The following is a 12334-nucleotide window of genomic DNA, read 5'->3' on the forward strand; positions in this document are numbered from 1 at the left end:
GCTGGCCACATGACCTGGAAGATGTACGCCGGCTCCCTCAGCCAATAAAGCGAGATGAGCACCGCAACCCCAGAGTCTGTCACGACTGGACCTAATGGTCGGGGGTCCCTTTACCTTTATGTATTGGATATGAATTTTTAACAATGTTTTGACATTGTTTCTATGTGTTCTTATTGCGGATGCTTCTTTTGTTCCATGGCTTTGTGCTGTTGCACAGGCAACAGGGTTGGTGCAGATACTTTCTGAAGTCCTGGTGTGGCTGGTCATGCTACCTTTAAACAGAGGAGGAGGGGCCTGAGGAGGAGGTTCGCTTAGTGTCTCTGCCAGAAGCCATGGCAGAGAAGCAGCAGAGAAGAGGACTCAAGCTGAACTCCAGGAACTGGCACTTGCAGTTGGTGTGGTGTGGGAGGTTTGGAGAGTCAGGCACACAATCCCCAGTGAGGGAGGTCCTCACTTCCCATAGCTCAGTGGCAGGGCACATACCTTGCACGCAGATTGTCCTAGGTGCAATCTTCAGAATTTCCAGTTAAGAAAAACCCACAGGTAACACCTGATGTGAAATGCCCCTGCCAGAGAACCACTTACAGTCAGACAATACTGGGCTAGACAGACAAATTGCCTGAGACTGGTACAAGATGCCTCTCTATGTCTTGAAACACAAGAAGCTGTCTTACGCTGAGTCAGAGCCTTGGACTCTCTAGTTTATTATTGTCTGCACTGACTGGCAGCAGCTCTTGAAGATTTCAGACAAGAGTCTCTTCTAGCCAGGGTAATGGTTGGGTTTGTGCATTCTGTGCACATGTTGACTGTGTCGTTCTGCCCTTGAAGCATGTGTTTTCTTTCACAAATTGCTAGCACAGGAGTCCTGAATGGGACCAGAACTCTAGCATAAGCAGTAAGGAGTGTTTAACCTTAGGTCTCTATTATAGTCTCAATCCTGATTGAGGCCCATATGCTGGCAACTGTAGGGGGAGGCTAGTGATCAAGGCTGAACTACATGATAGACATCACATGGACCATGACTCTGTGTTCTCTTGATGGAGAAGCTGGGCATTCTTTATATTTCTCTTCAGATTGCAAATCCTGGCAGGCAGCAATGCAAAATGGCAAACAGATTATTATTCTTTTAACAAATAAATTAGCCCATGTGCTGAATGAAGAATAAATATTTCTGTATATTTATTAGTCACACTGTTATAGCAGTGACCCTCCCAAATGACCTTTCTGAGAAGTAAGAGTAAATAGTGAATAGTAAATTGCGATAAGTAAATAGATCTCTTCGGCTCCAACATTGTGAGACGACCTCAAACCCTTTAGGAAAATTTCTTGGAAAGACATTGAAGAAATAAAGAAATGTCGAGTAACTGGGTAGTTTAATCTAGAGTTCTGGGCCAAAGAGAGGAGAGTCTGTAAAAGCAAGCTAGCAATGAAGAAATGCTCGCCCTGTTTTGAGTTTTCCATTCCTTACGTTCCTCAGGCGCAATAAAAAAAAAGTATCTCAAGTATTAATACCTTCAATCTGGCTGGAGTTGAAAACTGCGGTTAACCGACTCACAAATCCGTCACAGGATCCTGAGCGGTTTTCTCTCTGTGGTTTCTTGACTGTGTGACTGAGCATGCCTTGCGCGAGGCATGGAGGGAAGAGGGGGGAAGCGAGGCTGAACTTGCTATGAGGCATTGTGTGTGTGTGTGTGGTTGTAGTTAGTGTAGGGACAGGCAGCTTGTATGCATAAGGCCCTCTCCTAATATCATGTGGCCCCCAGCCTAATTTCACGCAGGTGGAGAGAAGCCCAGGAGGAGCGCAGGAGGGAGGGGAAGCCAAAATGGCTGGAATTATGGAAGGGGGAGCCGAGGCAGATTTAGGGGAGTGCAACCAGTTCACGCGGGTGGCGCTGTGGGTTAAACCACAGAGCCTAGGGCTTGCAGATCAGAAGGTCAGCAGTTCGAATCCCCGCTACGGGGTGAGCTCCCGTTGCTCGGTCCCTGCTCCTGCCAACCTAGCAGTTCGAAAGCACCTCAAAGTGCAAGTAGATGAATAGGTACCGCTCCAGCGGGAAGGTAAATGGTGTTTCCGTGCGCTGCTCTGGTTTGCCAGAAGTGGCCTAGTCATGCTGGCCACATGACCCAGAAGCTGTACGCCGGCTCCCTCGGCCAATAAAGCGAGATGAGCGCCACAGCCCCAGAGTCGGCCACGACCGGACCTAATGGTCGGGGGTCCCTTTAGCTTTACCTTAACCAGTTCGCCTGCAGAGCCTCAAGGGAGCCACAGGGGGCGCCACAACTATTATTTAGAATGGAGTGTGAGAGGCTGGGGGGGCACCAAACATTGGCTTTGCCCACAATGCCACCGAAATTTGAGACCCCAAGACCCACCACTAGGAGGAGCCATGCAAAACTTTCTGCAAGCAATTAGTTCAGATCTCTTGCAAGAGCAATCTCTTCCTCCCTGAGTAGATTGCTTAGTGGGGACAGAAAGCAGGGGGAGGTGGGAAGAGAAGGGGTGGCCATGCCAACTTTTTGCTCTGACCCTTTATTGTTGATTTATTAAATTTATGACCTGCCCTTCACTATCAGGTCCCAGGGCAGGTTGCAACAATTTAAATTCAATATTAAAAACAGTTGAATTGTAGCCATAGGTTTCAGCCATGCCCATCACTCCCAAGAGATGCCTGAAAATGGTCCTTGACCAGTAAGCAACTGGAGGCTGGGCCATTAGGACTGTACATTGCCCCTCCAAGCTCAGGCTGTTCTTTGCCAGCAACAACCTACTTATTTACAACCAGTCCAGGGGGTGACAGGGACGCAGGTGACGCTAGCAGTCCGGCGGGAAGGTAAACGGTGTTTCCGTTCACTGCTCTGGTTCGCCAGAAGCGGCTTAGTCATGATGGCCACATGACCCAGAAGCTGTATGCTGGCTCTCTCGGCCAATACAGCGAGATGAGCACCGCAACCCCAGAGTCGGGCACGCCTGGACCTAATGGTCAGGGGTCTCTTTACCTTTACCTTTACCAGGGGGCGACACAGCCTGCCAGCTCCATCCGCATTAGTCCCAGTTGCCCTTGGAGGGCATGGCAGGGAGGAAGATGGGGTCAAAGCTAGAAATAGTTGGCTCTGCCTTGTCATTGGTTCTGGCGCCACCTCCTGTTGGCTTCCACTCATTGCGTCTCACCAGTCACCACTGGCCTTGGCAGGAAAAAATGTCCCTACTCCTGCTTTCCTGAGTGCAGGGCTCACAAGTCACGGGCATATTTATTGCACCACTGCTTGATTTGCTATGAGTTCTTGGAGCACATCAGACCAGCTTCCCGGCAGTGTGTGTGTGTGTGTGTGTGTGTGCACTCAGCGACCTGAATTGGGAACCTTGTGACCTCAAACTGACTTATAGACTGGAACACTGGCCTGCTAGCTGGGATTTCAGGCACTCTCTACTCATATACGCACAGCAGAATCCTGATATCCTTTGCCCCAGTGCCTGGTAGATGTGTCTACTAGGCCAGCCACCACTCGCTTCAGCAATATGTTCCAGCCACTGAGGAAGCACCTTTAGCGATCTTCTAAATCAGAGATGGGGAACCTGTGGCCCTTCAGATGTTGCTGGAATACAACTTCCATCATTCCTCACCATTTAGCACCCTAAACAGCATCCTCCACTGCAGCTGAAAACACCAGGCCAGTGGAGGTTTATGGCAGGTTTCGCGACACATACAGCTCTGTCCTAAAGTGCTTTGCTGCCATTCCCTGTGTCAGCCACCTGAAACGTCCATCTCACTCTGCCTAATAATAGAGCTAGCCCTGTGGCTCATGGCTGTGAATCGGGCATAGGCAAACTCGGCCCTCCAGATGTTTTGGGGACTACAACTCCCATCATCCCTGACCACTGGTCCTGTTAGCTAGGGATGATGGGAGTTGTAGTCCCAAAATATCTGGAGGGCTGAATTTGCCTATGCCTGCTGTGAATCCATGTTTATAGCATTATGGCCAGTGTGTTAAAGAAGGGATGGAAGATTCATCACTGTGGGGGCTGTGTTTGCAATAATAATAAAAAACACAATACCACCCCCTGAGTAAAACAAATTTGGGGAACTATGCAAACATTGGCAGTGGAGATGCACTGGGCTGGAACTGTCTGTGGAGAGAAACATGCACAGCGAGAAAGAAGTCAAATGCAAAACCAATACTTTATGGTCCCTGGCGGGGAGGGGAAATCTTTCTACTCATGCTTGCAGCTTTCCCTGTTAATTGTAACTGTCGTCCTCCTTAATGAGTCCAATCAGCTTCAAGGTCTTTGGCAAGCAACACCGGGAGTTGGATTCCCAGTTGTCTTGGTTGCACAATGTTGAAATATTTCATCTCGGGCTCTTGCATAACCTACTAACCCTTGGAGTCAGTGTGGCCAATTATTTTCCTTGTTGAACCAGAGGTCTTCCCATCTAGCAATGCCACTCAACATCAACCTCATGAGATTAGGTCAAGCCTACCGCCAACATGGGAAGAATCACATCTCCACTGTGAAAATTCATGTCGCATTAAGCAGGAGGAGGAGGTAGAATTATGAACTGGACCAACTCAGGTGGTAGATTGGGAATTGCAGTTTTGAATCATCCCCTGAGTAAAAAAGCTCATTGTTCGTAAGAACAGTGCATCAAGGTTAAATAGAGCCTTCACCTAGTGTGCTAGCTTTCTTCATTCAAGGTGGGTTCTTTTTCATGTGGGAAAGCATTCAAAAAGTCACAATGTATGCCTATTATCTCTCAATAATTGGTTCATGTGGCAGAAGCCTAACATTATTTTTCCTAGATAAAGTGAACCTTGGGAGGAAATATTCTGTATATTCTTTTATATTTATTTCCGGGGGGGGGGGGGGGTCAGTCTCTTCCTGCAAAACAGCAAATACTATTTATTATGTCACAATAAATTTATTAGTCTTTTAAAGTTCCACAATTTATTTGTTTGTTTTATTTTTTTCCCCTTAATTTATTTATTTTACATGTTTCCACCCCTTCAAACAGACCTTGAACTTGGGGCTGTGGGAGGACCAACTAAATTTCAATAAGAGCCATACAATGTAAACAAAGATTCAATAGCAAAATGTTTTAAAACACACACACACACACACACACACACAGAGAGAGAGAGAGAGAGAGAGAGAGAGAGAGAGAGAGAGAGAGAGATTCATATAAATTGTCTAAGGGAAAAAGAAAATCCTTACCTTGAGTGGTACAACTTGCATCAAAATGGCAAAGTTTGTGAGATGGTTACACAAACAGACCGAATAGTTGGAATCTCCTTCATCACGCACGCAGCCTTCATTAGACCAAACACCACTTCCGTTGCTACAAAGTGCATAAGAATAGGTGTCCATGTTATTTTCTTTAAAATGTTTCTGCACTGCCTTTCCAAGGTTTGAGATCACTTATAAAATCTAATCTAAGTGTCTAAACCACTGTTTGAATTAAGGTAAAGGTAAAGGACCCTGGGACGGTTAAATCCGGTCAAAAGGGAACTACAGTCATACTTCAGGTAACATACACTTCAGGTTGTGGTTTTTGGGGTTACGGACCGCCGAAACCTGGAAGTACTGGAAGCACCAAATTGCAACCCACGCATGCGCAGACGTGCTGCTGGGGGTTGGAAACGTGCATCCCACATGGATCACGTTCGCAACCCGAGCGTCCACTGTATGGGGTTGCAGCACTCACTTTTCAGGCCGAGGGAGCCAGCGTTTTTCCACAGACAGCTTTCTGGGTCATGTGGCTAGCATGACTAAACCGCTTCTAGTGCAAAAGAACACCATGACGGAAACCAGAGCACATGGAAATGCCATTTACCTTCCCACCACAGTGGTACCTATATATCTACTCACGCTGGTAGGCTTTCAAACTGCTAAGTTGGCAGGAGCTGGAACAGAGCAACGGGAGCTCACCCCATCGTGGGGATTCAAACTGCTGACCTTCTGGTTGACAAGCCCAAGAAGCTCAGTGGTTTAGACAACAGCGCCACCCACCACTGCTTGAATTATGATGCATGGGTGGGGAAAAGATATAATGAAATCCTCACACCCCACCTCTTGACTCCTAATTTCAGAAAAAGTGTACTGGTGGGATCCAATAGCTTTCTAAAAAGAGTAGTTTGAAAGGCTATCACAAACAGTAAGGGGATGAGCCATTTAGTGCATGCTTTACACACAAAAGATCTTTGGGTCAATGCTTCACACCTCCAATGAGGACCGGGGAAAACCATGTCTGAAGCCTTTAAGATATTCCGCAAGTCAGTATGGATAGTACTACGTTTGATGAGCCAATAGTCTGGCTCAGTATAAGATAGCTTCTAAAGTTCTCTTTTCCCCTGCATACAAGCAGTTTAAAACAGTGCTCTTCAACCTTGCATTCACAGATGTTGTTGGGCTATAACTATGATAATCCCCAACCAGCTTAGCCAAAAGTCATGGGTGATGGGATCTGCTGTCCAACAACATCTGGGGATTCAAGGTTGAAGAACACTGGATTAAAACACAATATAAAACAAAGCACAGAAGATAAAATGGCGTTCCAGCAAGAAAACTCATGGACAAGCCAGTGGAAAAGATGTGAGTTTTGCAACCCCTTCTAAAGCCCATGAAGAAAGGGAAGCTATGCACTTTTCGGGTGAGATCATCCTACAGCAATTGCAACTGCACAAAGCAGCTACTACAACAATTGCATTCTGGTGTAACTGCAGTTGCACAGCAATGCCCAGCCTTTTCCACTCTATCCTTGCCTTCATTCTTGTAATGGATGTATGGGGTTGCTCGTGCGTAAGTTTGCCACCACTCCTGGCTAGGTAGCCTGGTTAAACCTTTCCTGACTGGACAGCCCTTCACTTCGTGGCTGTTCAGTCGCTAGCAGAATCTGTCAGTGGGCGTTTCTTAAACTTCTTCCAGCACAGAAGCTCTTTGACGCCAAGTCTACGCCTACTTTCCCTGTGCGGAAGTCTTCTGCGCATGGTGGGTGTGGGCAGAGGAGGACCTGTGCTCTCCCCGCTGGTCTCCAGCGAAGACCCCTCTCTGGAGACCCCTCTCTGATTCCCCCAACCACCCCCCTTTATCCCTGGTGTTATGCTGATTTCCTTCCCCAGCCGATGAGTTCCCTCTCTCCCTGCTTGGCCCTTCTCCGGCATCGCTTGGGAGTCCTGCCTCCACTTCTGGCTCCGATGTCAGTTCCCTGACAATTCTACAGTCTCAGAGCAGCTAATATAGACTGATGTACATCACCTCGCCTTCCTGTGCATCCGTAAAGCTCATTCGATTATAAGGCAAATTTGTAATAAATTGTTTTGTAAATGCCAGCTGCCTAAAGTTTGGTGCACATTTGATTCTTTACCCAAATCCAAAAAGAAAGAGAAGCTTGCATCCAACTACGGTAAGTAGACCCATTGTAATAAATGGACCCAAGTTAGTCATGTTCAACAGGTCTGTTCAGAATATGCCGAACAATGGATACAGCCCAGAACATGTGTTTCATTAAAAAAAATATATCTTGGTGGATCAGACCAAGGACCCACTTAGAGGACTCACATTAGTTAACCAGATGCTCATGGCAAGCAGAACCAGAGTGCAACAGCACTCTCCCCACTTGTGATTCCTGGCGACTGGTATTCAGAGGTGCTCTGCCTCCAATAGCAGAGGTAGACCATTGCCATTGTGGCTAGTAGCCACTGATAGCCTTGCCCTCCATGAAACTGCCTGATCCTCTTTTAAAGCCATCTAAGTGAGTGGCCATCACCACTTCTCATCAAGCCAATTCTATAGTTCAACTATTTCCTGTGTAAAGTAAAGGTAAAGGTAAAGGGACCCCTGACCATTAGGTCCAGTCGCTGACGACTCTGGGGTTCATCTCGCTTTATTGGCCGAGGGAGCCGGCGTACAGCTTCCGGGTCATGTGGCCAGCATGACTAAGCCGCTTCTGGCAAACCAGAGCAGCGCACGGAAACGCCGTTTACCTTCCCGCCAGAGCGGTACCTATTTATCTACTTGCACTTTGACTTACTTTTGAACTGCTAGGTTGGCAGGAGCAACGGGAGCTTACCCCGTCGTGGGAATTCAAACCGCCAATCTTCTGAGCGGCAAGCCCTAGGCTCTGTGGTTTAGACCACAACGTCACCTGCATCCCTCCTGTGTAAAGAAGTATTTCTTATTGTCTGTCATGAGTCGTCAAACATTCATTGGATATGCCCTAGTATTATGAGAAAGCAGGTGGGGGGGATACTTCTCCTATCCACTTTCTCCAAACCATGCATAATTTTATACACCTCTATCAAAAGTTGCCTCATAAAGTGAGCACAACAGGAGTCTGTCATAAATATGCAGGTGAGCTCACCGCTGAAGTTTCAAAAGGAAACGAGCTTTTTAAATTGGAAGAGATCGGCCCCTGCAGAGCTCTCCGAAGAAAGAAAGGCAAAGCATCCCAGGGTAACTTTCCATCATTAAAACTGCCCCAAAAGAAAAGGGGGGGGGGACCAACCCCAGAAGGACAGAACAGTGTGTGTGTGTGCATTGGCAACCTAAACCTGTTATTGCAGCACAGCAAGGATTCCACACAGACACACACAGTATCCTAGTGTGTCCAGAGGACAGATAACCTGAATTTAAAAGATATCTAAGCTGACTGGTTGACACATTTGCCTCATAATTTGTGTAGTATGAGAATATCAGTGGCTCTTTGGCTACTAGCCATGCTGTTCATGTCCTGCCTCCACTGTCAGAGGCAATGTGCTTCTGATTTGGCAAAAAGGTAAAGGACCCCTAGACAGTTAAGTCCAGTCAAAGGCGACCATCGGGTGTAGCGCTCATCTCGCTTTTTAGGCCAAGGGAGCTGGTGTTTGTCTGCAGACTGCTTTCCAGGGCATGTGGCCAGCAGGACTAAACCACTTCTGGCACAACGGGACACCGTGATGGAAGCCAGAGTGCTTGGAAATGCCATTTGCCTTCCTGCCACAGTGGTGCCTATTTATCTACTTGCACTGGTGTGCTTTTGAACTGCTAGGCGCTGTGGTCTAAACCAGGCATAGGCAAACTCAACCCTCCAGATGTTTTGGGACTACAACTCCCATCATCCCTAGCTAACAGGACCAGTGGTCAGGGATGATGGGAGTTGTAGTCCCAAAACATCTGGAGAGCTGGAGTTTGCCTATGCCTATGCCTATACCTGGTCTAAACCATTGAGCCTCTTGGCTCGGAAGGTTGGCAGTTCGAATCCACGCAACGGAGGGAGCGCCCGCCTCTGATTACCAATTACTGGGAATCACAAGTGGGGATGCTATTGCACCCAAGTCCTCCTTCAGGGTTCCCCCGAGACACCTGGATACTGCGAGAACAGGATGCTGAATGGGATAAACCTTTGGTCTGATCCAGCACGGCTGTTCTTACATTCTTAGTGAGACACACATGCAAATAACACTCTATGTGCCTGTAGTAGTGAGCAGTTGCTACAGGTGGCTGAAGCTAGAGGACCTCTTTAGTTACATCAACATACGAAGAGCCTGCTGAACCAGGCTAATGTAGGGTTGCCATATTCCAGACGTATGGCAACCCTAGGCTAATGGTCCATCTGGTCCAGCGTCCTGTTCTCACGGTGGCCAACCTGATAGCCTACCTTGCTTCCATAGAAGTCAATTCACCTTGGAGCACACAGGACACTATCCTATGCCAGGCCAAATTCTTGGCCCATCTGGACCACTACTGTCTACTTTGACTGGTAGCAGCTCTTCAAGGTCTCGGGAAGAGTGGGGTCTTTCCCATCACCTGATCCTTGGTTCCCAAGTGGCCTCTCAGTGAAGCAGAGAACAAATTTGGCTTAGCTTCATGAAGGTAGCTGTACTGTGTGCCTTTGGACTTTATATCACAGTAAAGAGGGAATCAGCAACAATCCGCTGGCATGAAGGTGCAGCTCAAACATGCTGCAATTCCCACTGTACATAAGCTGGCGCTGCTGTCAGAAAGCCAAGTCTGGGGTAAAAAGGATATGCAAATTAACAATTGAACTAATTGTGCATCACTGTTGGTGAAGGAATGCTCTCCAGGTGTAATGCAATCAGCTGCTGAATGACTGGCCAAAAGAACCTAGGAATTGGCATTGAGAGGAATACTGCCTCCAGCAGTAACGGGTGGGACACAGCCTTATCCCCCACGAGTTGTGAGAGGCAGCTGGTTGGCCACCCTTTCAATTTCCTACCATTTATTTGTTTAACAAAATTAATATACCACTTACTAAAACTAAAGACCTCTAAGCAGTTTTCACCAGGCAGTCTAAAATATTAAATTAAAATTACTAACAGCCTCATCAACAACAACCACCACTGCTAAAAACAAGTTACATTGAAAAATATAAGAGCATCCTTTTTAAATGACCTACCAAAAATTATGGTCTAAAATTACATGCCTGCGTAGGCTTGCTGGAACCAAAAAAGCAGGCCCTGAAAACAATGTAGATAAGGCACCTGCCTAAGCAGCTCTGAGCCCGGCCTTGGCTGGGGAGGGCGGGGTATAAATACAAAATTATTATTATTATTATTATTATTATTATTATTATTATTATTATATCAATAGGCATGGAGTTCCGAAGTGTAGGTGCTGCCACAGTGGAAGAACAGTTTCTTCCAAGTGCAGAACGAACATTTTGTGGCACTTGTAAAAGTGCCTGTCCCACAGATCTAAGTGGTTGAGTAGGGGGCGGGGTGACAACGCTTGCTTACCTACCTAGCCGCTTTCTGGGGCACTGTGGAAAATGTAAAGGGTAACCCAGCAGTAGGAGTACTGCAACAACAGCCAGGGGAAGGCTTGGGAAGACTTGAGCACCTCAGATTTGGAGCCAGTCCATCCAAAATACAGGGAAATGTGACAATAATACACATAATGTAATAATACAGTACTCCCTTTTGTATCAAGCTCAGCTGGAAAGGGGAAAGAGGGCGGACCCTGGGCGTGCCTGACCTTAAATAGGCTAGGCCCCGCCTCCCCAGCCTGCCGATTGGTGGGCTGGGTCGAAGGCACACCCGGGGATTCCCTGTTCTCACGGGGGCAAAAGGCCAGCCCCGGCGTGTGTGGGAGGGGGTAGCACGCAACACCCTCTCTTCCCAAGCTCAGAAATGGCTTTATGCAAAGTGCTATGCCTGCATTATATAACTGCAACCCTTACTTACAACCAGTGGTGGAGCAAGCCGATCGGGCACCTGGGGTGGCGTGCATGCCCTGCGCCCAGGGGCGGGGCCAGCTGCCTGCAGAGGCGGGGCCAGCCAGGGCAGGATGCTCTGTGGGGCCTCCGAGGGATATGCCTGCCTCCTCCCACTCAGCCACCCTGCAGCTGAGGGGGAGGCGGCAGGCGGACCGTTTGGGGCAGTGCAGAGCCTGCGGGCGCCCAAGCCACTGCATCACTCCCAGGAGAGATGCGTGGCTCATGCATGCTGCAGGCCTTGTGGTGTGTGCCACATGGCATGTTGTCACCCCCCTCAGTGGTGACATCTGGGGTGACCCGCCCCCACCGATCCCCCCTTCCTCCGCCCCTGCTTACAACAACCTCATTAGCAAATTGCATTATCTCCCCATATTGCAGACAGCAGAAGGGAAGACTGAGATGGATAGAAAATGGCCTGCCTAAGGCCGTGTATGGTTGTTTATTTATTATTATTATTATTATTATTATTATTATTATGCCAGATTTTTGTATTGCTTTATCAAATATACTGCATCTAAGCAGTTTACATAAACTGGTATAACATATTCAGTTTACTCAATGGCCCTTGTGGTCTCTTCCAACTCTATATTCAATTAAAACAGCAATAAAACTGGCTTTAAAAATAATAAAAATAATAAAAATATCTTAGCAGAGGTGTTATTCAAACTGGAGACTTCCATCATTTGTAGCTCTATTATCTTCTATTATCATCATTGTCATCATGACCATCTCATTTATTACCCACTCTTTACTAGCAGGTCACAGGGCTACAACGATTTATAATTTTAGCCACCATGCTACATTCTGAGTGGCACTGAAAGGAGGAAAAAATTCACAGAAAGGGGATAACTTGTCACTCAAGCTAAAAGAACTTTCTTTAGACTGGGGGGGAGATGTAACTTGCACAGCTTCCCTTGAACAACAAAGGCTGGCCTTCTGAATACATGATCAGTTTTGTCCTGAATTTCAATCTCAATGTGGGAACGGATGCTGGAGAACTGTTCCGAAGGATGATTAGCATTCTAATCCGTATGGTGGGCTTTATCGTTCAGAAATGTGTTCCAGCTTCCCGTTTTTAAAATCCAGATGTGAGTAAGAAATCCCTTTACTTAGTTTAGTAATGGGGC

At 47.3% G+C, this 12334-nt stretch overlaps 1 protein-coding gene across 2 annotated transcripts in view; it reads right to left on the reverse strand.

Moving 5' to 3' along the window:
- The window catches only part of ADGRD1 (adhesion G protein-coupled receptor D1), a 270737-nt gene that overhangs the window by 129219 nt on the left and 129184 nt on the right, over window positions 1-12334 (reverse strand). For both annotated transcript variants that reach the window (XM_081842242.1, XM_081842243.1), the window contains one exon: window positions 5210-5333. In XM_081842242.1, coding sequence (XP_081698368.1) covers window positions 5210-5333 — 124 coding nt within the window. The remainder of the gene's footprint in view (window positions 1-5209; window positions 5334-12334) is intronic.

The sequence above is a fragment of the Podarcis erhardii genome (assembly GCF_964252035.2).
Source record: "Podarcis erhardii genome assembly, chromosome: 15".
Lineage (NCBI taxonomy): Eukaryota > Metazoa > Chordata > Lepidosauria > Squamata > Lacertidae > Podarcis > Podarcis erhardii.